Consider the following 25,981-nt stretch of genomic DNA (forward strand, 5'->3'; position numbering starts at 1 on the left):
TGCGGGGTCTCACTCTTTTGAGCGCGGGATGCAAGTGCGCCCCATAGAGAATTGAAAAAAAAAATTCCTGAAATTCTGAGGACGAATTTTATTTTTGGCTCATTTGTGTTGCGAAATTCGGTATAATCTCACTTTTCATATTTCAAAAACATGCTAAGCTTAGTTTTTGAAAAGAACCTTAATAAAACATCATCACAGGCGGAAAAATAAGCTAATGTTACAAAAGTTTAGGCCTACTCTGTTTTTGATTGACATATTAATCGTGGTCATTTCGTTTCCTCTATAATATAACTTTCTTCAGTGACAAGTAGTCACGATGGGTGTCGACCTCAATGAGATAAAAAAAAACTTCAATGTGAACACTTCTGCTTATGTGGAAAAGAAGGACCCAAAAAGGTATGTTCACTTTCAAACAAGCTATTGTATCTTACGTTTCTCAGTATCTTGCCACAGCCTGGAAAACGAAACATTTTGATCACTGCTGCTCTTCCTTATGTGAATAACGTTCCACATCTTGGAAACATCATCGGATGCGTTCTAAGCGCTGACGTTTTCGCGAGATACTGCAATCTCCGTGGGCATCAAACCTTCTACGTTGGCGGAACCGATGAGTATGGTACTGCTACGGAAACGAAAGCACTTCAAGAAGGATGCACGCCGCGCGAGTTGTGTGATAAATATCATGCAATTCACAAAGGAATCTACGAATGGTTCGGGATTGACTTTACTCACTTCGGAAGAACCACCACTGATCATCAGACCGAGTGAGTTTTATCGTAGTAAAATATTGTTTTTAACTTTATGGTTCAGGATCTGTCAAGACATGTTCTTGAAGCTTCACAAGAATGGTTTCACCACAACACAAACGGTGGATCAGCTGTTTTGCAATCAATGTGATAAATTCCTCGCCGATAGATTTGTCACTGGTACCTGTCCGAACTGTGCGTACGATGACGCACGCGGAGATCAGTGTGATGGATGCGGGAAACTTATCAATGCCGTTGAATTGAAGGATGCAAAGTGTCATATGTGCAAAAGCACACCAGAAGTGAAACAGTCCACTCACATTTTCCTTTCTTTGGATAAACTTCAAGAATCTACAATGGATTTGATCATGAAACAAATGGATCTACCGGGTTCTAAGTGGTCCGCTAATGCCAAGGGAATCACAAAGTCTTGGGAGAATCAAGGATTAGAACCACGATGTATTACGCGAGACCTGAAATGGGGAACACCTGTTCCATTGGAAGGATTCGAGAAGAAAGTGTTTTATGTGTGGTTCGATGCTCCGATTGGCTACCTATCCATCACAAAATGTGTTCTTGGAGATGACTGGACCAAGTGGTGGAAAAATCCGAGCAATGTCGAGCTCTACAATTTCGTTGGAAAGGATAACGTCGCATTCCACGGCGTTATGTTCCCATGCTCGCAAGTTGGAGCAAACGACAACTACACTGTTGTGAACCACCTCTGTGCTACTGAATATCTAAACTATGAAGACACCAAATTCAGCAAGTCTCGTGGAACCGGAATCTTCGGAGATGCTGCTCAAAGAACAGGAATTCCAGCTGATATCTGGCGGTTTTATTTGCTGTACATGAGACCAGAAAGTCAGGATACTGCCTTCAGTTGGGACGATTTTGTGCTGAAAGTCAACAGCGAACTGCTCAACAATCTTGGAAACTTCATCAACCGCGCTCTCTCATTCGTGGCTAACTTTTTCGGAGGAGTTATTCCAAACATGGATTTAACGGAAGCGGATGCTACGATCCTTGAAGAAATTCATCAAGAATGTCTGCAGTGGGATACTCAGTTTGACGGAGTTCGTCTTAAGGACGCTGTCAAAAGTATTCTGAACGTTTCTCGGATTGGAAACCAGTATATGCAATCTCAAACTCCATGGGTTCTCATGAAAGGTGATGATGCAGCGAAGAAGCGTGCGGGTACGATCATTGGAGTAGCTGCCAACATTGCCTATCATCTGGCTGTTATCCTCTATCCAGTCATGCCGTCTGTTTCGGAAACCATCCGTCAGCAGTGTGACTTGTCGAAGCTTCCACTTTTTAGCCCATTCCCAAGAAACTACCTCAAGCCAGGACACAAAATCGGAAAGCCTTCTCCGCTTTTCCAAAAATTGGATCCTATCCAAATCGCAGAATTCAAGGCGAAATTTGGCGGTGGTCAAAATCCTCAGAATGCTGCAGTTGCAGCAGCTGCTGGAAATCAGAAGCAACAGAAGAAAACTCCACCTACCAAGGAGAAAAAAGGTAATCTAGAACTTTTATCTTTTATCTGCTGCACTCTCCATGTAGTTTGTTTATGCGGATCGGTGTTTTCTTGGCAAGCTTGTCTTAGCTAGTTGAGTTTAGTGTTGGTGATTTTACGATTTTTAGGTGGAGACTGGTGGAGCAGGCGAGCTGACGAAACACCGAGCGCTTCAAATAAACCACACCTTCAATGGCAACTTCAATGGATTGCATGCCCCTCAATCTTTTTTTTTACTTTTCAACTATTCCTTTCTGTTCTCGTGGATTTTTTCCTTGTTTCAAACCAGCTACCCATACTATAATTTATTCTTATTTCAGGCGGCGACAAGAAAAAAATGGCCTCGACTGCTGCTTTCGCGGAACTTGAACAAGGAGCGAAACTCATCTCGCAACTTCTCACCACGAACTTGAAGAAATTCGAGCAAGCTAGTAAGTTCATATGCAATCCACTGCAAACCACATAATTTATTTTTCAGAAGCCCTATTCGCTCGCAATAAACTTCAAAAGTTGGAGGAGGAAAATAGACAACTCACCCTTGATGCCAAGTCCCTTCAACAGCAATTGGTCGAATTAGAAAAAGCTGCTGGAATTAAGCAGATTCCCAAGCCAGTTGCATCATGCACTCCAACACCTACTTCAACTCCAGCGTCTGGTATCATTAACCAGCAGAAAAATGCCACACCAGCTCCACAACCTACTGCTGAACCGAAAAAAGCAAAAGAACAGAAAAAGGGTAAAGGAGGTGGCGCAGCCGCTGCTGCTCCAGTTGACGATGCTATTGATATTGGAAGACTTGACATGCGAGTTGGCAGAATCATCAAATGCGAGAAACATCCAGATGCTGATGCTCTATATGTTGAACAGATTGATGTTGGTGAGGAATCCCCGAGAACTGTCGTCTCTGGTCTTGTTCGTCACGTACCTCTCGATCAAATGCAGAATCGTCTTGTGGTCGTTCTGTGCAATTTGAAGCCAGCGAAAATGCGTGGAGTTGAATCGAGAGCTATGGTCATGTGTGCTTCGACTCCTGACAAAGTGGAAATTATGGAAGTGGCTGCTGACAGTAAACCAGGAACTCCTGTTGTTTGTCCACCGTTGACTCACCGGCCAGATGAGCAATTGAATCCAAAGAAGAAGGTAAGTATATAATTGTTTTCCCAGTCTTCTTTTTTACTATTTTTAATTCCTCATTTCAGATCTGGGAAACTGTTGCCGAAGACTTGAAAGTGTCTGCTGAGGGATTCGCAGAGTGGAAGGGACATCCGCTTCTTGTCGGAAACGCGACCAAGATGACAGCTCCAACCCTTCGTGGATGTCATGTTAAATAATTTAATTTTTTTTGGTTCTTCTTCTCATAATAAGTTGTTTCTGATTGTTAACATTTATATTTATTGCAATCTTTAAAGAGAGCACCGGTTAGAGTTCATTTTTTCTGTTTTTCGTCTATCCGGCTTCATATCGTGTTTTTTCAAATAGTCCTTTACCTGAAAATGAATATTACCGATTTAAGCAAGTTTGAATACAGAAGAACAATTTGTGGATTTTATCGATAAATTATACTTTATTTAATAGGATCTCCCGAGATCTTTGGTTTATAAATCTCATGCAAGTTTCAGAAAATGGCAAAGAAAAAGTCAGTGAAATCGAATAACGGACTCAACGATGAACGGTTCTCTCGAATCAAGTCTGATCCAATGTTTTCAGGACTCAAAAGTTCCGACAAGAAGGTGACGTATAGAATTTATTTACAGGAAATGTCTAATATATTTTGTTTAGGTTGTCATCGATAAACGCTTCGCTGCTGCTCTCACAGATGAACGCTTCTCGACTCGAGCAAAAGTTGACATGCGAGGAAGGAAGCAGAAAAAAACCGTAGGAAATAACATGTTGGATTTATATGAGTTGGAAGAGGATGAGGATGATCAACAGAAAAACAAAAAATCAACAGAGAAAAAACTGAAAAATAAGAGGAAGAAGGTCGAAGAAGATGACAAGGAGTTGGACGAGTTTTTCGACGAGAATGACGGAGAAGAAGAAGAGGTCGATGATGAAGAGGACGCAGATGATGAAAAAGAAGGTACAGATAATGAAGAAGTCGAAGATGAGAAGGAGAAGACCGTTGGCTTGAACGGTTTCAAGAAACTCGATTTGGCTCGTGGAGAGGGAAATGTCGATTCTTCATCAGATGACGATTCTAGTGATGAAGAGGAAGATGAGTTAGATGAACAAGAACAAGGCATTGAGTTGGACTTGGCAAACTTGGATAGGTGTGTGTTTTAAGTGTTCGGCTTCTCTTTTCCATTTCTCTAATTTCAGAGACGTTGATCAAGTTGAATGGACATCAAGACGGTTAGCTGTGTGCAATCTCGAATGGGATCAGATGAATTGTGAGGACATTCTGATGCTTGTGAAATCATTTACGTAAGTCAAAACCTTAATTCATCTATAACTTAAATTCTTTCAGTCCACAAGAAGGTTCCGTAGTTTCCGTTGGAATCTATCTCTCAGATTTTGGCAAGGAGGAATTGGAAAAAGAAGAAAAAACAGGACCCGCACTGAAATTGGCGAAACCTGTGGAAGAATACAAAGAGGATGAGATGGACGAGTGAGTTGAATATTTTCTTGTGACATCGATTATTTGGATTTCAGTGAAACTCGAACAGCAGTACGAGAGTACCTTGTAAACAAGCTCAAACACTATTACGCCGTTATCACTTTTGACTCCGTTCCATCGGCAGTAGCAGTTTACGAAGAATGCGATGGATTCCAATTTGAAGAGACTGGTCTGAAAATGGATATGCGATTCATTCCAGATGATATGGAATTTGAGGTAAAATTTTGAATAACTAGATAGATTTTTAATAATTCTTTCTACCGTTTCAGGAAGACCGTGTCAAAGAATTTCTGAACGCTGAAGACGTCAATATGGCCAAGTACAAGGCGAAGAAGAAGTCGAAAAGTGCAATCATCTCGACAGGAGCAAAAATCGGTTGGGATGAAGATGATCCATCGAGAAAAAAGAAGTTTCTCGAGGCTTTCAATGGAGATGAAGAAGCTGGAAAAGATCTCATCGTTGATTCAGATGACTCCGATGATGATGAGTCTAATAGAAATAAATTGATGGCCCTTCTGCATACGGATGAACGGAAATCCAAGTTGGATGTAGACTGGGAAGGAGAAGAAAAGGATGACGATGATGATGGAAGTGATTCATCTGATGGTGAATATGTAAAAGTGGACGATGACGATGATGAGATTGGCGTCAAAAATAAGAATAAGGATTCCGACGATGAGGAGGAAGACGTTGAAACTAAACAGGAAGAGGAGAAACTGACGGGTTATAAGGCTTACAAAAAGAAGCAGAAAGCTAAGTTAATGGAGAACAAACTGAAGAGGAAGGGAACAGCAGCAGGAGAAGCAGTAGCAAATATCAAGACAGTTGCTGCCGCTGAAACCATTGCCAGCGACGACAGATTCTCTGCTCTCTTCACTGACTCTGCATTCGCCATCGAGCCAAGTTCCAAGAAGTTCAAGGGATCACTCCTTGTTTCAAAACAAGCTGAACAGAAACTGAAGGGATCCACTATTTCCAATGAATCAAAACCATCTTCCCAGCCGGAGGATCTTGTCCAAAAACTGAAGAAGCAAGCGGACAAGTGGAACAAAAAGAAGTCTGCTCCAAGAATCTAATTGTATTCCTCTGACTATATTGTTAATGTTCTTATTCTGAACTTGTTGCGTTATTTTAATTGTTCTGTTATGTTTTCAATTCGTTTATAAATCAGAAAACCATTGTTTTTTGAATACATATGACAGCTTAGTTCGTTGTGACCATCGTGCAAATAATCTGGAATCAATGACCATTTCGAAACAAAAACTGTGATAAGAAATAATACAAAATTGTCTTCCTTATTGTAGTCTGATAAGCATTTCCGATTCGCTGCACTCAGGATTAGAATCTGTAAGATGGAAAGATCGGAAAAATGGGAAAGACGGATTCTTATTTTTGGGAAATTAAAAATTTGAGAAACTGGAAAAATTGAAGAACACTTTCTATTATAGAAACGCCGGTGGCCGTGGCCGAAGATCCCAAAACGACAATTACCGTAACCTTAACATTTTTATTTTCAGAAGTGTTTCTCGATTTCCGTGCGCTTCCAGTCACCTTTTTCTGTATTGAAATGTTTTATCTTCCGACTTTTTTGGAGAAAAAAAAGATTTGAAAAAAATAAGATATGAAAAATACGGAAAAGAACAATATTTTAGGTTACGGTAGTTGTCGTTGTGGGACCTTCGGCCACGACCACCGACGTTTCTCTTCCACAGTTCCGGTTTTTGCATAAATACCAGCATAATACAAGACCATAACTTCAAATGTTTCTTGAATAACTGATCTTGATTTGTTTGACCGTGATCTTTTTATTTGAAATTTTTCCATCATCTGAAAATGATAAGAAATACGGAATTCGGAAAATGGGGCAAAACTAGAATTCTTTAACCGATTTCATCTTTTTTCTTCCATTTTTAGTGGCTTTTACATCAGCAATTAAAAGTGTACTCAGCACAAAGAAAACAGTCTTGATGTTATTTTACATACATATAAAATCACAAAAATGATTACGTCAGGAGTAATAAAAAACGATTGCAACTCCGGGTTCAGAATCATATAAATTTAGTGAAACGAAGGAAAACCTTCAGATTCAGAATCATGAAGCTCCTTCTTTCGGTTCTTGTTCTGGCTGGAGTTGCCAATGCGGTTAGAAACGGAATTGACTTTATTCAACCAGTGTCTGTAGCCACATTCCAATGTGTTAAGAATGCTGGATATTCCTTTGTTATTCCAAGAGTTTTCACTTCTCTCGGAAAGGTGGACAGCACTGGAGTCAACAATGTTAAGAATGCTAGAGCTGGTGAGTTCAAGATCCATTGGATAACCGGTTTTTATGTTTCATGTCAATCAATGCTTTCAAAATATAAAGGAGGCACGGCAGGAGCTTTGTGGATTTTTTTGGAGCTAGGGGGTTAGCTCAGTCGGAAGAGCCACCGCACCTTCAATACTCGTCCCACAAGTTCAACTGCTTGAGACGATATGAACTATATGAACAAAATTTCGAGACAGTTCTTTTCAAGTCACTCCACATTAAAAAAAACAATGTAGTATTAGTAATAAGGCCTCCAAACACTTAATAACAAAATACAGTTTCAAACTTTAGAATTGCCAATGAAAACGTTCTACTTTACAAAAACTTTAATTTCAGCTGGTCTCACTGACGTCGATGGATACGTCTTCCCATGTCCCTCAACCAGTTGCCCATCAGCTGGAAACCAAGTGAAAGCTGCTCTCGACGCGCTCAAGGCTGCTGGAACCCACGTCTCCACCCTCTGGCTTGATATTGAACGTCTCGCTTGGCCAGCTAACCATGCAAGCAACCGGGCCTTCATTGAGGCTATGGTTGCTGAAGCCAAGGCTTATGGACAACAAGTTGGAATCTACAGTAACTACTACAACTGGCAAGATATTGTTGGATTGGACTACCACGGACAGTTGAGTTTGATGCTCTGGTGGGCTGCTTATGATGGAGTTAAGGACTTCTCAAAGTTCGCTGCTTTCGGAGGATGGACTCGTCCAACTATTCATCAATGGCAAGGAACCACTGCCGGTCCATGTGGAGTCAGTGTTGATATGAACTACGTTCCGTAGATTTAGCATTATTTTCTTATGTAAATAGATGAATGAATGTTTTAATGCATAAATTTTTTTTATTTAATCAACTATCAAGAACCTTTTCTAAAAATACTTCAAAACAAGAAAGTTCTGGATCAATCTAAAATTTTTAAAATATAAGTTATAGCAGAAAAGTCCGAAGTTCGCAGTTCTTTTGATCTGAATGTTGCGAATCAACTGATAAGAGAAATGGTAGAGAATTTCAGGCATATGAGACAAAACTCTAGTCCTTCTTTTCCCACCGTACATCAGCTATTAAATACATGTGATAAGGAGGGTTTTTGAAGTTTTTGGCATGATTTCCCCTGCTTACGTAACAGTCATAAAATTAGAATCTCCGGTATAGGAGCTGGTATAAATAAAGACAGAAGAGCACGCATCGGAAGAGCTCGGAAGAGATGAAACTTCTCGTTTCCCTGCTTGTTCTGGCTGGAGTTGCTGCAGCTGCCAGAAACGGAATTGACTTCATTCAACCGGTTTCTGTTGCTACATTCCAATGTATTAAGAAGGACGGATACTCTTTTGTGATTCCAAGAGTCTTCACTTCAGTTGGAACTCTTGATCATACTGGAATCCAAAATGTCAAGAATGCCAGAGCTGGTGAGTATAAAAAGCATTTTTAAGCAATCGACTACACTGATTTCAAAAATTCTCACTTCTGATTATAACATTTCAGCTGGAATCACGGACGCTGATGGATACATCTTCCCATGCTTGGCCACTCATTGCCCATCTGCTGCCAACCAAGTCAAGCAAACTTTGGATGCTTTGAAGGGTGCTGGAACTCACGTCTCCACCCTCTGGCTTGACATTGAACGTCTCGCCTGGCCAGCCAATCATGGAAGCAACCGTGCATTCATTGAGGCAATGGTCAAGGAGGCTGAAGCTTTGAAACAACAAGTTGGAATCTACAGTAACTACTACAACTGGCAAGATATTGTAGGATTGGACTACCACGGATTGTCTCATTTGATGCTCTGGTGGGCTGAGTACGATGGAGAGAAGGACTTTGGAAAGTTCAGAGCTTTTGGAGGATGGACTCGTCCAACTATTCATCAATGGCATGGAACTGAGACTGGACCATGTGGAGTCAGTGTTGATTTGAACTATGTTCCGTAATTGTGTCGTGTAAATAACATAATAAACTTTTGCTATTTTTAATTGAAAAATTATTTTATAGTACCCAAAATATACGAGTCATTGTTTAATAAAAAAGTGTTTATTTCGAAAAAGAAAAATCGGCACAAAAAATCAAACGACGGCTCCCCAATTCGATTTTGCATCGTTGATTGTCTCGTTGTCATCTGCCGGACGCTCAGCCATTTTTATATCGTATAAAATTTCTCAATTTTTAGACCGTCTGTATTCTAGAAGGAATGTTTGGAAAAACTTGAAGAAAAAAAAAACTAACACTTCGACTAAAAAGGCTGATTTTTAGAACTACAGGAATATTGAACAGGGTTACGAGAGGCAATGCCTCATTAAAGAAACATTATTTGTATGTGCAATTCACGTCAAACAGTCTTCAATTTAAAAACCACTACTAGAGATTACCGTAAATTACCGTACACCCTTTAATAGAATGCCCCACTCAAACCATCAACTTTGAGCTCATATATCTCAGTTCCTGTGAAAGATATCAAAAAGTAATACACTAACAAAATATTTAGGGCATTAATATCAACATTTTGTCAGTTTACTACTTTTTGATAAATTTTACAGGAACCGAGATATATGAGCTTGAAATCGGGGGCGTTCTATTAAAATTTTTACGGTATATGTTTCATTCGATATCAAAAAAAAACTCCTGCTGACTTAACTTTACAGAAAATAAAAAAGAAAGTACATGAAAATCATGCTTATTCATAATTATACATGACATTAATATTTTGCATTTACGGAACATAATTCATATCAACACCACTGATACCACATGGACCTTTTGAGGTTATTTCCTCCCACTGATGAATAGTTGGCTTGGACCATCCTCCAAACGGAGCATACTTTGAGAAATCCTTGACTCCATCATAAGCAGCCCACCAGAGCATCAAATTAGATTGAGCGTGATAATCCAATCCGACAATATCCTGCCAGTTGTAGTAGTTTGTGTATATTCCGACAGTTTGACCGTATGCTTTAGCTTCAGCAACCATAGCCTCAATGAATGCACGATTCGTAGCATGATTAGCTGGCCAGTTGAGACGTTCAATATCAAGCCAGAGGGTGGAGACGTGGGTTCCAGCTGCTTTGACAGCATCCAGTGCAGCTTTTACTTGGTTTGCAGCTGATGGGCAACTGGTTTTAGGGCACGGGAAGATGTATCCATCGACATCAGTTAGGCCAGCTAAAAACGAAATTAAGTATATTTTTTTATGTATTACAATAGTGACCAGCTCTTGCGTTCTTGACATTTTGGACTCCAGTGGTGTCAACGGTTCCAAGGGAATGGTAGATTCTTGGAATGACAAAAGAGTACCCAGCGTTTTTGACACATTGGAATGTGGAAACAGTTACAGGTACATTCAAATCGATTCCATTTCTAGCTGCACTGGAAACTGCCAGAAAAGCAGAAACTAAAAGAAGGAGTTTCATGATTCTGAATCTGATTCATTCCAGTCATTTCTTCACATTTATATGATAAGTAACCCGGAGTTTCATTAGTTTTTTATTGCTCTGACGGAATAATTTTACGATTGTATCTGTGTCTGCAAAACTATTATCTTCTATGTTTAAATGTAGTTGGGTGCTGGCCACGTATGAAAAGACTAGTCAGTGGGGATTTTCAGAAAGGAAATCAGAACTTTGAATGAAGAACTGGAGTTTTGAATCTGAAAAGTAAAATGAATTCAACAAATCACTGATTCTGATTTTGTCGTTTATTGCATACTTGCAACCGGGCCTTTGCCGGGCCTTCGCGGGATCTGTCATAGCTTCTTTTAGAATTGATATTTTTACCCAACTAAATCAAATAAGATAGAACTCAACGAGTGCTACAAAATGATATTACTTAAAAAACTGTGCCTTGTTTTTGAACAAAGTTACAGACAAAAAACCAAGGCCCGGCCCGGCCACTTTATGACTTGTAATTTTGTTCATAGACAAGACACAGTTTTCCAAATAGTATCAGTTTGTAGTACTCGCCGAGTTCTATCATATCTAGTTTAGATGATCTAAAAATATTGTTTCTGAAAGAAACTATGGCAAGGCCCGGTTGCAAGTATGGTTTATTGTAAACTGAAAACTGATTTATTCAATCAACAAAATAGTAAAAGTTCAGATACCGGAAAACTTGTAATAGGAAGGTCTCCATATTGTCAACTATGAGCTAATTTATGTCAACTTATAAAATTTTTGTTATTTGTGTCAACTTATAAAATTTTTGTGATACTATGATTGACAATTTATCAGTTGACCTCTTTTTTTATGTCTTCGACAGGAACCGAGATAAATTGGCTCAAAGTTAAAAGTTAGGGAGACCTTCTGTTACAGGTTTTATGTTAAGTGATTTTTGAGACTTCTAATTTCACTGTTGCAAAACATAAGAAACTCCCGCAACATTTTTTTGCCCATCCATCTCAAAGTCAAAACCACCGAACCAAGGTGGATCCGATGAAACAGCGACTTGATGACGTAGTTTTTTTCGACAGCCTTGAATTAAACAAGTGACCTCACTCAGGTAAATCGAAAAACCTTTCTGAGCTACACTTGAGACATTCTGAAACCTTTTTAAGCAAAAAGTCCGCGAATTAACTTTTTCAAGCCACAAAAAAACTTTTTAAACCTTTTGAAGCAACTTTTAAACTTTATTCAGCCGCGCTCGAAGATAAAACTTTTTAAAGCCACATTTAAGCTTTTTAACCCTTTTTAAGCAACATTTAAACTTTTTAAAACTTTTTTAAGCCTAAATTTTGTTTTTCAGATTTTGAATTCGATTTCTTTTTTGTCCGTTTTTTTTTCAAAATGTTCTCTTTATATTTTACTTTTTCTGTCGCTCAACTTGTGCTTAATGCTTCTACTTTAAGCTACTTTGTTGAAAATGGCTCCCCCGATCAAAAGAGTTCGTTTGTCAGCAAAACAAATCCTACTTCTAACGTTTGAAAAAAATAGGCTAGGTAATTCCCGAGTTGTGAGTACTTAATTAGGTTGTATTTACTTAATTAGGTTGTAATTAGGTTGTTAAAATTGTATATGTAGAATGCACTATCTCGGGAACAACGTTACGAACAGCGATTCCCGACCAAATCAGACTTTTACTGAAGTTTGCAAGTATGGCTACTCAGAGGATTTTCCCCAATAAAGTAGCACTGGAGGACAAAAAAGCTATGTATGTTTAGAGTATTCATAATATATATAGTTTCACTTTTTTCAGAGAGATTACGCCCTCACCGCGATCGTTCCGTTTTCGGAATACTCACTTCGGATCGCTATTGAATTCTTCACTTCGACTTCTCAATATCCAGATGTGGCTAACTCTTTGATTGCTATAAACATCATAAAATTCCTTGGAGAGCCTCTCTACATGAAGTACACTTGTATATCAGCAAGCACATGGAAACTAGCTGCTAGTTCGTTGATTTTGGGAAATGTCGCGGTCACAAGTCTCCTCCAAAGATGCACACAGGTAATAATAAAAACATGAACAAAAACCACAAATTTTTTCAGGTCATGGCGGATTTCTGTAAGGATTGGTCAGCTGCTGGAGATCTTCGCCTACCAAGATCCCGGATCCTAGAAATCATATCAGCACTTCAAGCAACCCCTCTTCCCATTCTCTTATTTTGTTTTGTTGGTTTTTAATAAATTCTTTTTTTATTCCGTCTTGAAAAATCGATTTCAGGTACGAGAAAAACTTTTCCAAGCAATGAAGCTTATTCAAGCAACGACAAAACTATTATAAGCCATTTTTTAACTTTTTAAAGCAGTGCATATACTTTTTTAAGCATCAAATAAACTTTTTTAAGCAACGAATAAACTTTTTTAAGTATCAAAAAAACTTTTCTAAGCCCTTCTCTAACTTTTTCAAGCAACGAGTAAACTTTTTTAAGCAACAGTAAAACTATTATTAGCACTTTCAAACTTTTTCGAGCAATGGATAAACTTTTCTAAGCAACAACGAAACTATTCTAAGCCCTTTACAAACTTTTTCAGCCGTGGCTAATCGGGCACCTTTTTTAGTTTAATCGTGGCTTGTTTATGGCTCAGAAAGGTTTTCCGAACTACCTGAGCAATTGGGCTAAATGAGCGAGTACAAATACTTGTTATAATGTTTTCTCACTCGTAGAAACAAAACAAAAATGCAACTATTCCTAGACTGTATCCTATTTTTATTTGTCAATGGATTGGTAGGAATTCAGAACATTTAGATGGTCGAAATTAAAATGTTTCAGGTGAATTAATAAATGTACCATAACGCTTCCAAATCAAATATTAAACTTCTATCTGAACCTTCTATTTCGTTACAGTAAAAACTTTATTAGATAGCCATGGCACTCTATTGTTCGGGGGTGGTCTGGGGTGGCACTGTATTAGGGGGTGGCATTCAATTAGAGGCTGGCACTATTTTGTTGGGAGCCAATTTCTACTGAAACTCATCACAAAAGGACTCGATTTTCAACTTTTTCATGAAATGACTTTCGAGGTTTTCTTGATTTTTCTACTTCCTTTTTAGAGATTTTCGGAGTCTGGTATTATCCTGAAACCTTTTTGACAAATACAGTATCTCTTTTGCGTTTGAAAAGGGCTAGAAACCTGGTAAATGGTTTTTTTGTGTTTCTCTTCAACTTTCACGACAGTGACATCAAATCCGCAGTGGCATTATATTAGGTTGTTCGGAAAGTCCTTTCCATTTTTAGCGTCAGATACATTCAAAGTAAAATAGTTCAAAACGATGTCGGATAAATTGGATGTAATGACCATCGTTATCAATGACTATCTGCCAATGCCCACTAATTTGTGGATGCCTTCCTTCCAGAACTCCGGTCACAGCGAGTTAAAAATCAAGTCAACCCATTTTTGATACGTTGTTTTGAAGTAATTTTTCGTCAATCAAGATGACGTTAGAAGTGGCTGGTTGGGTAATAATCAGAAAGTAGACTATACAGTGAATAAGGCAGAATCGTCTAGATATATCCACCGAGATTGGCCTGGGTCTTCCTTCCCGCATGAGGTTGCGAATTTTAATTTTCAAAATAAACCTCTGCGTTCCTCTCCAATCAAGATCCACATAAAATCTGAGTTATGTCACCTGACAAGAATAGGCATGGGTCGTAAAAGTGACACTATTATCAGGCAGCTCCTAATACTCCATTCTTTGGTAGACCACCATACCGACAACATCCCATTTTTAACACTAATTTCAGGTTTCGAGACGTCTGGTGGTTGACTGCCTTTGTCAATCCACTTGGCATGTTGCTTATTGTAATTACACATTACCCATTTATCACCACTAGCAATGGTTTGATTCCAACATTCATGTGTGCAACGCAGGATGAGAAGATTCAAACAGGTGCCCACCCGGGGAAAAAAGTTGCGTTGAGCCGAAAGATGGGGTCAATTTCTTCCTACTTTTTTGACTGTGCCGAGAGTTTTCAATCTACGGTTTTTTAACGAAAGGCTTGCCACTGATGTACTTCATATATCACACACACAGTTTGAGGCGGGTTCCTTTCTTTCCCGGCTTTTAATGCATCCAAACCTAAGCCCATTTGCCTTTTTGAAGGGGGATTTTCGTCAAACAAGAATTCCCGTTTTACAAATTACTGAATCCAGGTTGTGATGGTAGTTCGAATGGGTGCATTTGCGTTGTTAACCGCTACTAGTTGGCGATCAATTTCAGCTAATTTAAGATCAGTTATAAATACAATTAAAATGATAGTCCAAAAATGGAAATTAATAGGCCGAAAACGGTGAGCATATCTCATTACACGAAATCCATAAAAGTATCATTATTCCAGTTTATCCGACAAAAACAATCATCCTGTTGCATACTTTTATCAATGTGACAGAGAATCTGTAATCCAATCTATTCATAATCATTTTCTCGATTTGTTTGAAAATTCTGTGAAGTATAATTGACAAACATCACGTTGTTGGGAGAGTCCAAAGTTAGATGTTCCGTCTATTCCAAAACTCCAAAACTTATCATTCTGTATAGCTATTTGGCTCAATCGGAACTTTGTCGACACGAAAAAGCTTGAAAACTTTTTCACCTCATCTCCTGTATTCAAATCAATTATTAGGTTGTTCGGAAAGTCCTTTCCATTTTTGATCTGTTGTTTTCGAACTAACGAAGTCCTAAGACATCTCTACCAAACTTAAACATCTGTAATTGAGGGTTGATAAGTATTGACAGAGCGTGCTCTAACCGGTTAACATCGCACTCCTTACGTCTTCTTAATTTTTCTCATATGCATTCGATTTCCTTTCTTCTCTAATTATGACTACCATTTGTGTTTCTCTACAATCTTTTTCATTTTTTTTCAAAAAATATGAGGGAATTGATCCAATGGTCCCAAATTAAGAGATACGAAAGTATCTATTCAGTTACGTATGACTGGAATGGAACGGATCAAGTGTTGGTTTATTATCAATACAGGCACGAGCTCAATAAGCGCCAACACAGGATGAGCATCGTCCAGCACAAAGAGACTACAAACGAGACTACAAACGATCTGGAAAGACAATTGATTTTCAGTGAGTTCCAATGATCAACGAATCACAATTAAATTTTTATTTTAGTTTATCCGACAAAAACAATCATCCCGTCTCATACTTTCATCCATGTGACAGAGAATCTGTGGTCCAATCTATTCATAATCACATTCTCGATTTGTTTGAAAATTCTGTGAAGTATAATTGGCAAACATTAAATTGGTGGAACAGCCCAGAGTTGGTTGTTCCGTCTATTCCAAAACTCCAAGAGTATCATTCTGTATTGGAATACAGCTCAAACGGAACTTTGCTGACGTTAAAACGTCGAAAACCTTTTCACCCCATCTCCTGTATTCAAATCAATCCAAATGGACGTAATGACGGAAACGGAGCCATTTGATCCGGCATCCAAATTCTATCAGACAGAATCTTTTGAAATAGATCAACGCGAAATCAGCAACCTCAATGTTCTGCGTCATTTTCAAGGAAGACAGATAAGTATAACTCGCAATACATACGATCAGTTTTCGTCGATTTTGTGAATAGATGGAAATACCAAAAGTTGGAACTCATGAGACTTGTAATTTGTAATGGAACTATTCAGAACCAAATTCTATATGCAATAGGGGCAAAGCATATTGATGCAACTAAAAAAACACCAACGCTTACTTTGCCCAGAGTGTAAGTAAAGCAGATCAACATATCTTCTATTTCGGGGGTGGCTGTGAAATAATTAACCTTTTTCAGACACGATTGGTGGTTTGATAATCCAAATCTGAAACCAATCACCAGCCACACATACTTCGCTAGAGAATCAGATAATCGCGTTGCATCTATTCAGATTGAACATTTTCCGAATGCTGGTATTCTAAGTTTCTTAGTATGGGATAAACGGAGGAAGAGTTTTTGAGAATGGTGGAATAGTCGATGTCTGGTTTTCAAAGCATCCGATGGTTAATTGAGTTATGGGAATCGATCGGACAGCGCTTCTTTCAAATCCTAAATCTTTATTTAGTTGTATATAATGATGATTAGATGACTATGAACTACTTTTATTTCAATCTTGTGCTTTTTTTTTAAATTTCGTTCTCTGATCTTTTTTTTCTAACAAGGCAACCTTTTAAGTGAAGGTAGGAGTCAGCAGAAACCACCTACATAGATCGAAAGAGCATGGTCGAAAACCTATAAATCTGGTTCCAAAGTCTGCTTACGAGACCTTTAAAGTACTGAAATTTCAGTTTCAGTGCCAAAAATTCCACTTTCAGTGTAAAATCGGCAATTGTCAAACTTGATTTTCTCCACTCCTAGGAGGTTTTAGGAGTTGAAACGTTCTTGTTTTACTTGAAATTATGCGGAATTTTATATTTCAAACATTTTCTGAGAAAAAAAAAGTATTTTTGGAAAAGTTTTGGGAAGTTTCAAAATTTGCCTAGATTTTCGGTGGGCCAAAAAAAAAAAATTTTTTTAGAAAATGTAGAAAAAATCTGAAATATAAAATTTCACATCGATTTAAGTATTACACAAAAATTTTGAGTCATAAAACCTTCTAGGAGTGGAGAAAATCAAGTTGGAAAATTGCCGATTCTAAACTGAAAATGGAATTTTTGTCACTGAAACTGAAATTTCAGCACTTCAAAGGTCTCGTAAGCAGACTTTGAAAACGGACTTATAGGTTTTCGACCATGCTCTTTCGATCTATGTAGGTGGTTTCTGCTGACTCCTACCTTCACTTAAAAGGTTCCCTTGTAAAACTATTTATTGAGTCTTTGTCAGTTTTTGTATAACTACGTTTTTATGTCTTTTTTCTCAATTTCAGTTTTTTAGCTACCAAAATTTGTATTTTCATATTGGATCGCTGGCGACTTTTGACTCTGCCTCCGACCTCCTTCTTTTGTTAATTTTCTGTCTGTCTCTGATCCCTTTTTTTCTTTTTAGACTAAACTTTTCTTAATTTTAATCAAATATCAATCTATTATGAAAATAAATAATACTTCATGAATAACAAACGGAAAAAAAGAGCAATGAAACATGAGATACTTGTGAAAAGGAAAAACCGAAGTAGAAAGATCATGAAAACGGAAAATATGAGACAGTTAATAAACAGGAATTTGATAGCATCTTCGAGTATTGTCGTAGGTAGCACGGAGAACTTCTTCCAAAGTGCAATTCTTGATTTCTGCTATCCTCAGCGCTGTTGCTATCGCCATTCCAGGCAGGCTCACTTTTGGAGGAGTAAAGCTATCGAAGCATTTAGGTTTGAAATATGGCGCGTCGGTTTCTAGAAGAATTCGATCAAGAGGAATTCTACGAACAGCGTCGATCTGAGGTTCCTTGAAGGTGAGAATGGCTGGAGTGTAACCTGAAAAAACGACTAAATTAACTGACTTTTGGAAACAACTATTTTACCGAAGTGAACATCTGGACATTGTTTCAGCCATTGCCGGGCAATCTCCCAGTTTTCTGTGTAGCAATGTCTGTGTATCTTGAGAAAAGGATGCTTTTGAACCATATGCTGAAATTAGTAAATTTGCTTATTCTGTTAGAAGCATTTTAAAATCTTTTACCTTCTTAAGTATTTCCAAACATTCTTCCTCTGCATGACCTTTGTTTCCATTTCGACAATGAATAACAAGTGGAAGTCTATACTTGTAAGCCAGTGCAACATGTTTGTCGAAAACCTCTTTTTGAATTTCCAATGAGGACTCACATCGGTGCAGATCGATTCCACATTCACCAACCGCCAGAACTTTCAAATCGGAACCTCTTGATAGAATTTCTTCCATCGTATTCCAAAACGCATCCATTTTTCCCCATCTGCAAGAACCACATTTGCAAAAAAAGTATTTTGATTTTGTTTCTTTTTTGCTCTGCTGAATTTTTCGGTTTAACATATTATGCTTGTCTGAGGAAAAAAAGGTTAGAGAGTATTTTTTGCAGTCTGAATACGGTAGCGATATCGAAGCGGATAGCCTAAATAGCACACAAACGGTGGAGACGCAGACACATTTTCTCTGCGTCTCGACCTTTTTTTTCTCAGATAAGCATAATAGAGACTCAACCTTTTCGTTATCAGTAGCAAGATTAGAGTACAAGCGACTATGCGAATCACTCTTTTTTGCTTTTCTCGCGGTTTCCAGTCTCATGGAACAATGTTTGCAATAAATTCAGCTTACTAACTTTTCTGCATGATGTGGATGACATCCCCAAGTAGTTCCTAAATAGTAGTTCGATCGTAGCTGTTCCAGAATCCATCGGAAATCATACTCCTCATTATCGGCGCAGTTAACAAATAATTCAGGCTTGATAAAGTTGGCAATCATTCCAGCAAACGCTCTAGGGAACGCATCCGGATATCTATAGATCCATTCTCGAATCCCATCCGTAGGCTTGAACTGTTTTGAGCGCATGAGCATAGTGTAGATGAAGTCGGTGTGACAATGTGAGTCAATGTAGGGCATGTCTGTGCAGTGAAACTGAAAAACAGATTTAAAAATGTTCAGCTTTATGACCGGGACTCCGCAGTGAGTCCTCTATTCAGCTTCGTGAATTCATGACATACCTTCTCTAACAGGGCCTTGTTGTGGTTCTCAGAATCATCGTTGCGACCAGACGACGGAGTTTCTTTCTTAGGAAAACCGGGACCTCTTGTCGTTACCGGTTTCTTATCCGTTTTATTTCGTCGAGACCCTATGTTACATTTCTCTTGAACCTAAAAGATTAACAGTTTTTAAAGTTACATTACAAGACTCACATTGTGAATGATATCAGAGGAAGGTTCTGTTGAAGAAAGAGAGGGAGTCGTTGTCCTCCAGTTTTTTGAACTAGCGCTTGGCGATTTATCGGTGTTTGTTGAATTTTTGACAGGTGAGCTTATGGTGTCATCACCGTCGTCGTCTTCTTCGCAGCAATTTGGTGTGATCTTCCGAAACGATTCTCGACACTCCTCTTTCACCAGTGTACTGAAATGTGTTTTTTGAAATACACACAATTTTTGAAACACATGTGTACCTTGGGTTGGACCCTTTTTCAGTACGTTTTGCCGGCGGTTGGTACAATTCTCGCCCATTACCTTTGTCGCTCATATCTGAAATGACAACTGATAAATAAGAGCAGCTTATAGTAAGGAAAAATTAAGAATATTCAAACGAATTTTTGAAGATGGTGAATGTCGCCACAAAATGTTTCAAAACTGGCGGAGTTGTTTCATTTGTGCAGAATCATAGTAAATTAAATAGTGACAGATTTTTGCGTATATTGACTTCTATTTCAACAAAACGAAAAAAAGATAAAGCTATATTTGAATTTGTGAATAAAACACCCACCTAAAAACCAGATAAACGAGACACTCTGCTTCAAATCTGCCGCCGTGCTCGGCAAAAAATGACGGGAAAAATCGTGCACCGGCATTGCAAAAAGGGGCGGATTGACTCCGCCTCTAGAACCATGTGCCGTTTTGTTGATGTTTCTCTGAAATTGGTTTTTTTCAACGCTTCTTCGTACTTTCATTTATCGATTTATTTTAATAATCAAAAGAAAAACTGAAGTATTAAACCTCATTTTGCAATTTCAGAATGGATTCTGATCTGGAAGAAGATTTTGACGATTATCATTATGGAATCGACGAGGACGACGATTATCCGGATTCTCGTCCAACCGTGATTCTCATGGGACACAAAAGGTGAGTTTCCGACAGAACAGCCATAAATATGTTTAGTTTTTTCAGAAGTGGAAAAACTTCGATCAGAAAGGTTGTTTTCCAAAAAATGTCACCAAATGAGACAATGTTCGTTGAAAGTACTGCGAGGATCACCCGAGATAGTATGTACTTACTTTTCTGCGTCCATTTATTTGGGGGCTCATTTATGCATTAAATCGACTTATTTACGACCTAAAGAGGAAATAATTCATATTTTGCAGCCATATGCTCGTCATTCATCAACTTCGAGACAATCGAATTTCCTGGACAAATGTGCCCGTTCGATGATTCTCTCGATCCGATTGGAATATTCCAAAAATGCGAGGCTCTTCTTTTCATTATTGATGCTCAAGCCGAACTCCAGGAACCGATTGCCACTCTCGTCGAGTATTTCTGCAGGGCTTACAAAATCAATCAGAACATCAAGTTCGAAGTTTTCGTGCACAAGGCTGACGGACTAACGGAGGAGGCTCGTGTTGAGACCAAGTTCAACATATACCATCAAGTCAAGGAAACTATTAAAGATCAAATTGACGTAGATCTACAAGTCACCTATCATTTGACATCAATTTATGATCATTCCATCTTCGAAGCATTTTCGAAAGTCGTTCAGAATCTCGTTAAGCAATTGCCAACTCTCGAGCGTCTTCTAGATGTTTTCAACAACGTTAGTTTGAAATTCAAAATTAATATCTCGTTTACCGTAAAAGTTCTAATAGAAGATTCAATTTCAGAGCTCGAAAGTCACAAAGTCGTTTTTGTTCGATATCCTCTCCAAAATCTACATTGCCACTGACTCGGAGCCCGTTGAAATGAGTATTTACGAACTCTGCTGTGATATGATCGATGTTACACTGGACTTGTCGTCCATATATGGGTGAGCTGATTTCAGTCCTCATAAAAGCAAAAACACATGAATTCAGGGTGTCCGAGAACGGTTCTAATTATGATGAGCGGTCGTCGTCTGTAATTCGCCTCAAATCTGAACAAATCATGTTCCTTCGTCAAGTCAATAAGCATTTGGCACTAGTTTTTATCATGAAGGAAGATGGCAACGAGAAGGCTGGTTTCATCGACCACAACTTTGGTGTATTTAAGGCTGGTATCGAGCAAGTGTTCAAAGTAAAAAACAGAGGCGTCAACTTCTAATTTTCCAACTTTTGAAATAATCATGTCAAATAAATATCCTTTTTCAACGTTTGTATTTCGAGAAACAATGAAAGAGTCTAAGAAGTTTGATTGAAAAGTCGACGTAGACAGTAACAAACTGAATATTCAGAGATTCTGCGCTGTCTTTCATCCCGGATTCCTTGAAAATTGATTTCTCAAATTTTCAACTATTTTTTGCTATTTGAATAGTTTTTCAAAAGAATTCAATGGACACTTTGGAGAAACGTAAAGATATACGACGAAACTCAACATAAATTGAGAAAAATGGGCAAAAATTCATTGAAAAATTAACGTCCCGATTTTTCCCGAACAATAATTTCGGAAAAATTTTCGGAAACAGAACTTCCCGAAAACGTTTTTCGGGAATGATTTCTGGAAAAAAAATTCGGAAACAGGAATTCCCGAACATCTCTGAATATTATACGAGCCGCAGTTTGATATCCATTCTTTGTCTACACATTTTGATGAAATGAAAACCTGCTTATCGCTATGAATATTGTTATATTACTCTCGTCCGAAATCATTGCACGTTGCGGCCGAAAATTTACTCAAAATCGCATAAAACAAATTGATGCATGCGCCTTTAAAGGTGGTGTACGGTGAAATTTTTTATTGCATCAAAATGTGCAGAAATGCATGGAGATTGACTTAAAAATAAAGAAGGGCATTAGAAGGGCTGGTTCTTCTATTGTTCCAAGGTACCTCCGGAGGGCCCTTCTATTACGGGGGCCCTTCTATTTTTCCAAGCCCCTCTCGGAGGGCCCTTCTATTAGAGGGGCCCTTCTATTAAAGGGGCCCTTCTAATACAGGTTTTACGGTAGGTTTGCAATTTTATTCTTTTCGAAAATTTCCGTGTTGAAAACCTCCAGACAAGGCAGAAAGTAAAATGCCTCGAAAATAAAAAAAATTGCCGGAAAACGGTCGAAAAATATTACTCTCGTCCGAAAATTTACTCAAAATCGCATCGTCGGTCGCACAGCGTAAAAAAACAAATTGATGCATGCGCCTTTAAATACAGTACCTCTGACGTTTTATATTTTGGGCCTTTTTGGCTGTTTTTTTTCTATTTTATAAGAAAAATAAGTTGAAGATTTATAAGAATTACACAAAATTAGACAGAAACAAGCGAAAAAATGAGAAAAATTTGAGAAAATTCGATAAATGTTGAGGTACTGTATTAAAAGCGCGTACAATAATTTTAAAAATACAGTAAGGTTCTCTCTGTGGGAGCTAAGCTCCGCCCACCGTTGTTTTCTCGGCCGCAACGTGCATTGATTTCGGACAAGAGTAATAGCACCACTACCAAAGTAGCGCTAAGCTTTTTTTTCTTCCATAACAGATGAGGAGTAATATGCTGCCGCAGTGAGAGAAACATGAAAAATCTTTTTTTATAACCATTTTATTTCCAAAGCTAACAAATAACAGTGGAAACACAACAATGTTTACCAATTAGAACTTGCTGAAGCCCTTCTTGGAGGTTCCGGACTTGTTGACCTTCAACACGTTGAATCTGACGGTCTTCGAAAGTGGGCGGCACTCTCCGATGGTAACAAGATCTCCTGGGTGGATATCTCTGAAAAAATGTTTGGTTTGAATTTTCATAAAGCTAGGGTACTACCTGAAGGCTGGGGAGCAGTGAGCTGGCACGTTCTTATGTCTCTTCTCGTAACGACGGTATTTCTTGATGTAGTGAAGGTAGTCACGACGAACAACAATGGTTCTGGTCATTTTGTTCTTGAGCACAACTCCGGTGAGGATCATTCCACGGATTGGGACATTTCCGGCCCATGGACACTTCTTGTCGATGTAGGTTCCCTCGACAGCCTGAAAATCGATTATTTAGAACCACGATACAAAGGGGATATCTCTTACCTCACGTGGAGCCTTGAATCCGAGTCCGACCTCACGAATGTATCGTGGAGTCTTCTTCGACCCAGCGAGAATACGGGCCTTGTTGTTAAGGTTGACCGTTGGCTGCTTCAGAAAGGCCCTCTCTGTCTGTTCAGACATTTTCCCAGGTTCTGAAAAATCAAATATTGGTGAAAATATAAAGCACGAAAACATGGCAAGAAAACGGGAAGTGTAAGTATCGTAAAAATACACCTTCTGAAAGAACACAATTTTCTCGAAAAATTTTGGACATAATATAGTTCTAACTACTCATATTAACACATTTTTTCTAAAAAATATGTCAAAAATCATCGAAACACGTACGAAAATTCAAAAATTCTTTTAGGAAAAGGAATAAAAAGAAAAAATATGTTTGATTCACGTCGGCAACTACGGTGATGGGCGCGTGGTGAAACCCGCCGGAGACAAAAGTGTGTGTGCCTTTAACTTTTCTGTCTGCGTCGCGTCTCCTCTTTTTCTTATTTTTCACACTCTTCTTTTTTTTCTTCTTCTTCTTACTCCCCGATTTCGATGGATATTGAGACCTGGCAAAGTTAAAAAACACGAATATTATAGAACGGAAATAACTGTGACACCTGCTTCTGTTTTCCAAAGTACATCCTGAAGGCCTATCAATCAGGGAGAGCCCTTTAATTTTTTCGAAAGTTTAAATTCGACAAATGAATAAATCCTCGTCCAAATTCCATGTCTTTTCAATAAACACCTTTTCAGAATCAGCAGCCGTCAACGTCACAAGGAAACGGGATGCTGATGACAGATAGCTATGATATGGTGGGACCATCAACATCGTATGCGCCACAAATGGATCATATGAATCCATCTTCGGTCGGGAACCCATCGTCACATTCTGGAATGAATCAGCAACAACATCAGAGTACGAACAGTGGTCAACAAATGCAGCAGCCGCCACCACCGTCGAGAAAGTTTGAAAGTGCTAATAATAGTTTTACTGTTGCTTAAAAAAGTTTACTCGTTGCTTGAAAAAGTTAGAGAAGGGAGACCCCGCAAATTCCGGTGAAAGAAAAAACCGGAGAAAAAAATCGGGGAAAAATGGGCGGAGCTTAAAATGCAACTCTGGCACGGTTTTTCTCGACTCCGCCCACTCTCCCCGATTTTTTTTCCCCGGAATTTGCGGGGTCTCAGAGAAGGGCTTAGAAAAGTTTTTTTTTGACACTTAAAAAGGTTTATTCGTTGCTTAAAAAAGTTGTTTTACTGCTAAAAAGGTTTTATCGTTTCTACTAAAGGTTTAAACTATTGATTCTTTTGAAGACAGATTTTCAGAAAATACATTTATTAGAGAAAAAGAAATTAACAAAAAAACACTATCATATCCTCCTGGAAATATTTAAAATTTTTAGAAATAGATATTTAGAGCTACAACTCACTGTTATGGAAGGCGTTCTCTCCTGATTCATACGTAGTTTCAATAGTGGATCTAGTCTTCCTCATATTGGTGTAACACGATTTTCCAAACTGTCGCTTTGGAAGTTTGAAGTTTCTCCTTGTCTGAAATTATGATAGGTAAATTTATTTTTCACTAAAACTGACGAACCGTAAACTGACGAACCGTCTAATATTCCATTTGTTGAAAAACTGCTCATCTCTCAATTTTTAGCTCCTTCGGAAACAACGGTGAGTAGTCTTCTCACAAAAGCTAACAAACTATCACAACAAGAGAACAACAACGAAAATCAAGCTGTGAAAGTTGGAGCACGAGTGACAACAGAAGATATGATGATTGTGAGTTTATTTATACAAAAACAATATGCCAACAATGAGTGTTTTTAGATAAGTCAGTTGATGGCTGAGATCAACACTTTGAAGAATAACGAGCAAAACGGTTATGACCACAAAGAACAACTTTAAATTAGAAAACGGGCTCCTCAGCAGCAACCACAACAACAACAGCAGCAGCTTCCACCGCCTCCACCACAGCCTAAGAAGCCGGCGTCAAAAAATAAGCCAACTCCAAGGCCCGTTCAACAACAGATGCAACATCCACCCCAGCAACAACAATTGCCGATGATTGCGCAAGCTCAAATGACCCCCTCTAAAATAATGATGGAACCTCCAAGCACGACAATGGTACCGAGTAATAACCAGATGAATCAGATGTATAATGGTAACGGATCGGAAAATTATGCAGGGTATCAGTCGATGGAACCCGGAACGAGTCAGCAGCAGTATAATGATTTTCAACAACCACAATCCCATGAAGCTATGCTACAGCACCATCAGAATCAGGGCCATCCGCAGGTTATTCAAGCTAAAGTAGTGCCATCTATGAACTAAGCACGAGTGACAACAGAAGATATGATGATTGTGAGTTTATTTATTAGGGAAATACTTTTCACAAAGCTCGCGCTCTACCGCACCGCCCAGATGGCCGAGTTTGGTTGCAAGAGTTTGGTTGCAAGAGTTTGGTTGGGTGGCGGCCGGGGGCCGGCGGCGATATTTTAATTTTAAAACGATTTTTGATCTATTTTCTTCAATAAAACTTAAATTTTCACAGTTTTTCTTCAGAGATGCCACTTGGGTTCAAGCGAGGGGGTTAGAAAAAG

At 38.6% G+C, this 25,981-nt stretch overlaps 10 protein-coding genes across 10 annotated transcripts; 7 read left to right on the forward strand and 3 right to left on the reverse strand.

The window, feature by feature from the left end:
* Positions 1-316: 316 nt before the first annotated feature.
* On the forward strand, positions 317-3,596 carry Cbr-mars-1 (the record flags this gene model as incomplete). Its single annotated transcript, XM_002633318.1, has 6 exons — positions 317-396; positions 441-764; positions 811-2,267; positions 2,586-2,696; positions 2,744-3,405; positions 3,465-3,596. 6 exons carry the CDS (start codon positions 317-319, stop codon positions 3,594-3,596), a joined length of 2,766 nt encoding a protein of 921 aa, XP_002633364.1.
* Positions 3,597-3,887: 291 nt separating this feature from the next.
* On the forward strand, positions 3,888-5,958 carry CBG06109 (the record flags this gene model as incomplete). The annotated part of the gene is made up of 6 exons (XM_002633319.1): positions 3,888-3,995; positions 4,045-4,535; positions 4,585-4,689; positions 4,733-4,873; positions 4,918-5,098; positions 5,152-5,958. 6 exons carry the CDS (start codon positions 3,888-3,890, stop codon positions 5,956-5,958), a joined length of 1,833 nt encoding a protein of 610 aa, XP_002633365.1.
* Positions 5,959-6,976: 1,018 nt separating this feature from the next.
* Positions 6,977-7,969, forward strand: Cbr-lys-6.1 (the record flags this gene model as incomplete). The annotated part of the gene is made up of 2 exons (XM_002633320.1): positions 6,977-7,178; positions 7,527-7,969. 2 exons carry the CDS (start codon positions 6,977-6,979, stop codon positions 7,967-7,969), a joined length of 645 nt encoding a protein of 214 aa, XP_002633366.1.
* A 422-nt stretch (positions 7,970-8,391) lies between these two features.
* On the forward strand, positions 8,392-9,112 carry Cbr-lys-10 (the record flags this gene model as incomplete). The annotated part of the gene is made up of 2 exons (XM_002633321.1): positions 8,392-8,593; positions 8,670-9,112. The coding sequence occupies 2 exons, from the start codon at positions 8,392-8,394 to the stop codon at positions 9,110-9,112; spliced, it is 645 nt and encodes a 214-aa protein (XP_002633367.1).
* Positions 9,113-9,888: 776 nt separating this feature from the next.
* Cbr-lys-6.2 lies at positions 9,889-10,585 on the reverse strand (the record flags this gene model as incomplete). The annotated part of the gene is made up of 2 exons (XM_002633322.1): positions 9,889-10,337; positions 10,384-10,585. The coding sequence occupies 2 exons, from the start codon at positions 10,583-10,585 to the stop codon at positions 9,889-9,891; spliced, it is 651 nt and encodes a 216-aa protein (XP_002633368.1).
* Positions 10,586-12,188: 1,603 nt separating this feature from the next.
* CBG26312 lies at positions 12,189-12,790 on the forward strand (the record flags this gene model as incomplete). Its single annotated transcript, XM_045235629.1, has 3 exons — positions 12,189-12,251; positions 12,363-12,614; positions 12,656-12,790. The coding sequence occupies 3 exons, from the start codon at positions 12,189-12,191 to the stop codon at positions 12,788-12,790; spliced, it is 450 nt and encodes a 149-aa protein (XP_045098482.1).
* A 4,946-nt stretch (positions 12,791-17,736) lies between these two features.
* Positions 17,737-19,725, reverse strand: CBG06116 (the record flags this gene model as incomplete). Its single annotated transcript, XM_002633323.1, has 7 exons — positions 17,737-18,002; positions 18,050-18,155; positions 18,208-18,457; positions 18,821-19,116; positions 19,203-19,352; positions 19,395-19,602; positions 19,652-19,725. 7 exons carry the CDS (start codon positions 19,723-19,725, stop codon positions 17,737-17,739), a joined length of 1,350 nt encoding a protein of 449 aa, XP_002633369.1.
* Positions 19,726-20,214: 489 nt separating this feature from the next.
* Cbr-ragc-1 lies at positions 20,215-21,488 on the forward strand (the record flags this gene model as incomplete). The annotated part of the gene is made up of 5 exons (XM_002633324.1): positions 20,215-20,321; positions 20,367-20,461; positions 20,561-21,006; positions 21,074-21,216; positions 21,263-21,488. 5 exons carry the CDS (start codon positions 20,215-20,217, stop codon positions 21,486-21,488), a joined length of 1,017 nt encoding a protein of 338 aa, XP_002633370.1.
* Positions 21,489-22,958: 1,470 nt separating this feature from the next.
* Positions 22,959-23,519, reverse strand: Cbr-rps-11 (the record flags this gene model as incomplete). Its single annotated transcript, XM_002633325.1, has 3 exons — positions 22,959-23,082; positions 23,128-23,333; positions 23,382-23,519. 3 exons carry the CDS (start codon positions 23,517-23,519, stop codon positions 22,959-22,961), a joined length of 468 nt encoding a protein of 155 aa, XP_002633371.1.
* Positions 23,520-24,164: 645 nt separating this feature from the next.
* Positions 24,165-25,712, forward strand: CBG26311 (the record flags this gene model as incomplete). Its single annotated transcript, XM_045235630.1, has 2 exons — positions 24,165-24,371; positions 25,308-25,712. The coding sequence occupies 2 exons, from the start codon at positions 24,165-24,167 to the stop codon at positions 25,710-25,712; spliced, it is 612 nt and encodes a 203-aa protein (XP_045098481.1).
* Between the last annotated feature and the right edge of the window lie 269 nt (positions 25,713-25,981).

Source organism: Caenorhabditis briggsae, assembly GCF_000004555.2.
Source record: "Caenorhabditis briggsae complete genome, chrIV, whole genome shotgun sequence".
Lineage (NCBI taxonomy): Eukaryota > Metazoa > Nematoda > Chromadorea > Rhabditida > Rhabditidae > Caenorhabditis > Caenorhabditis briggsae.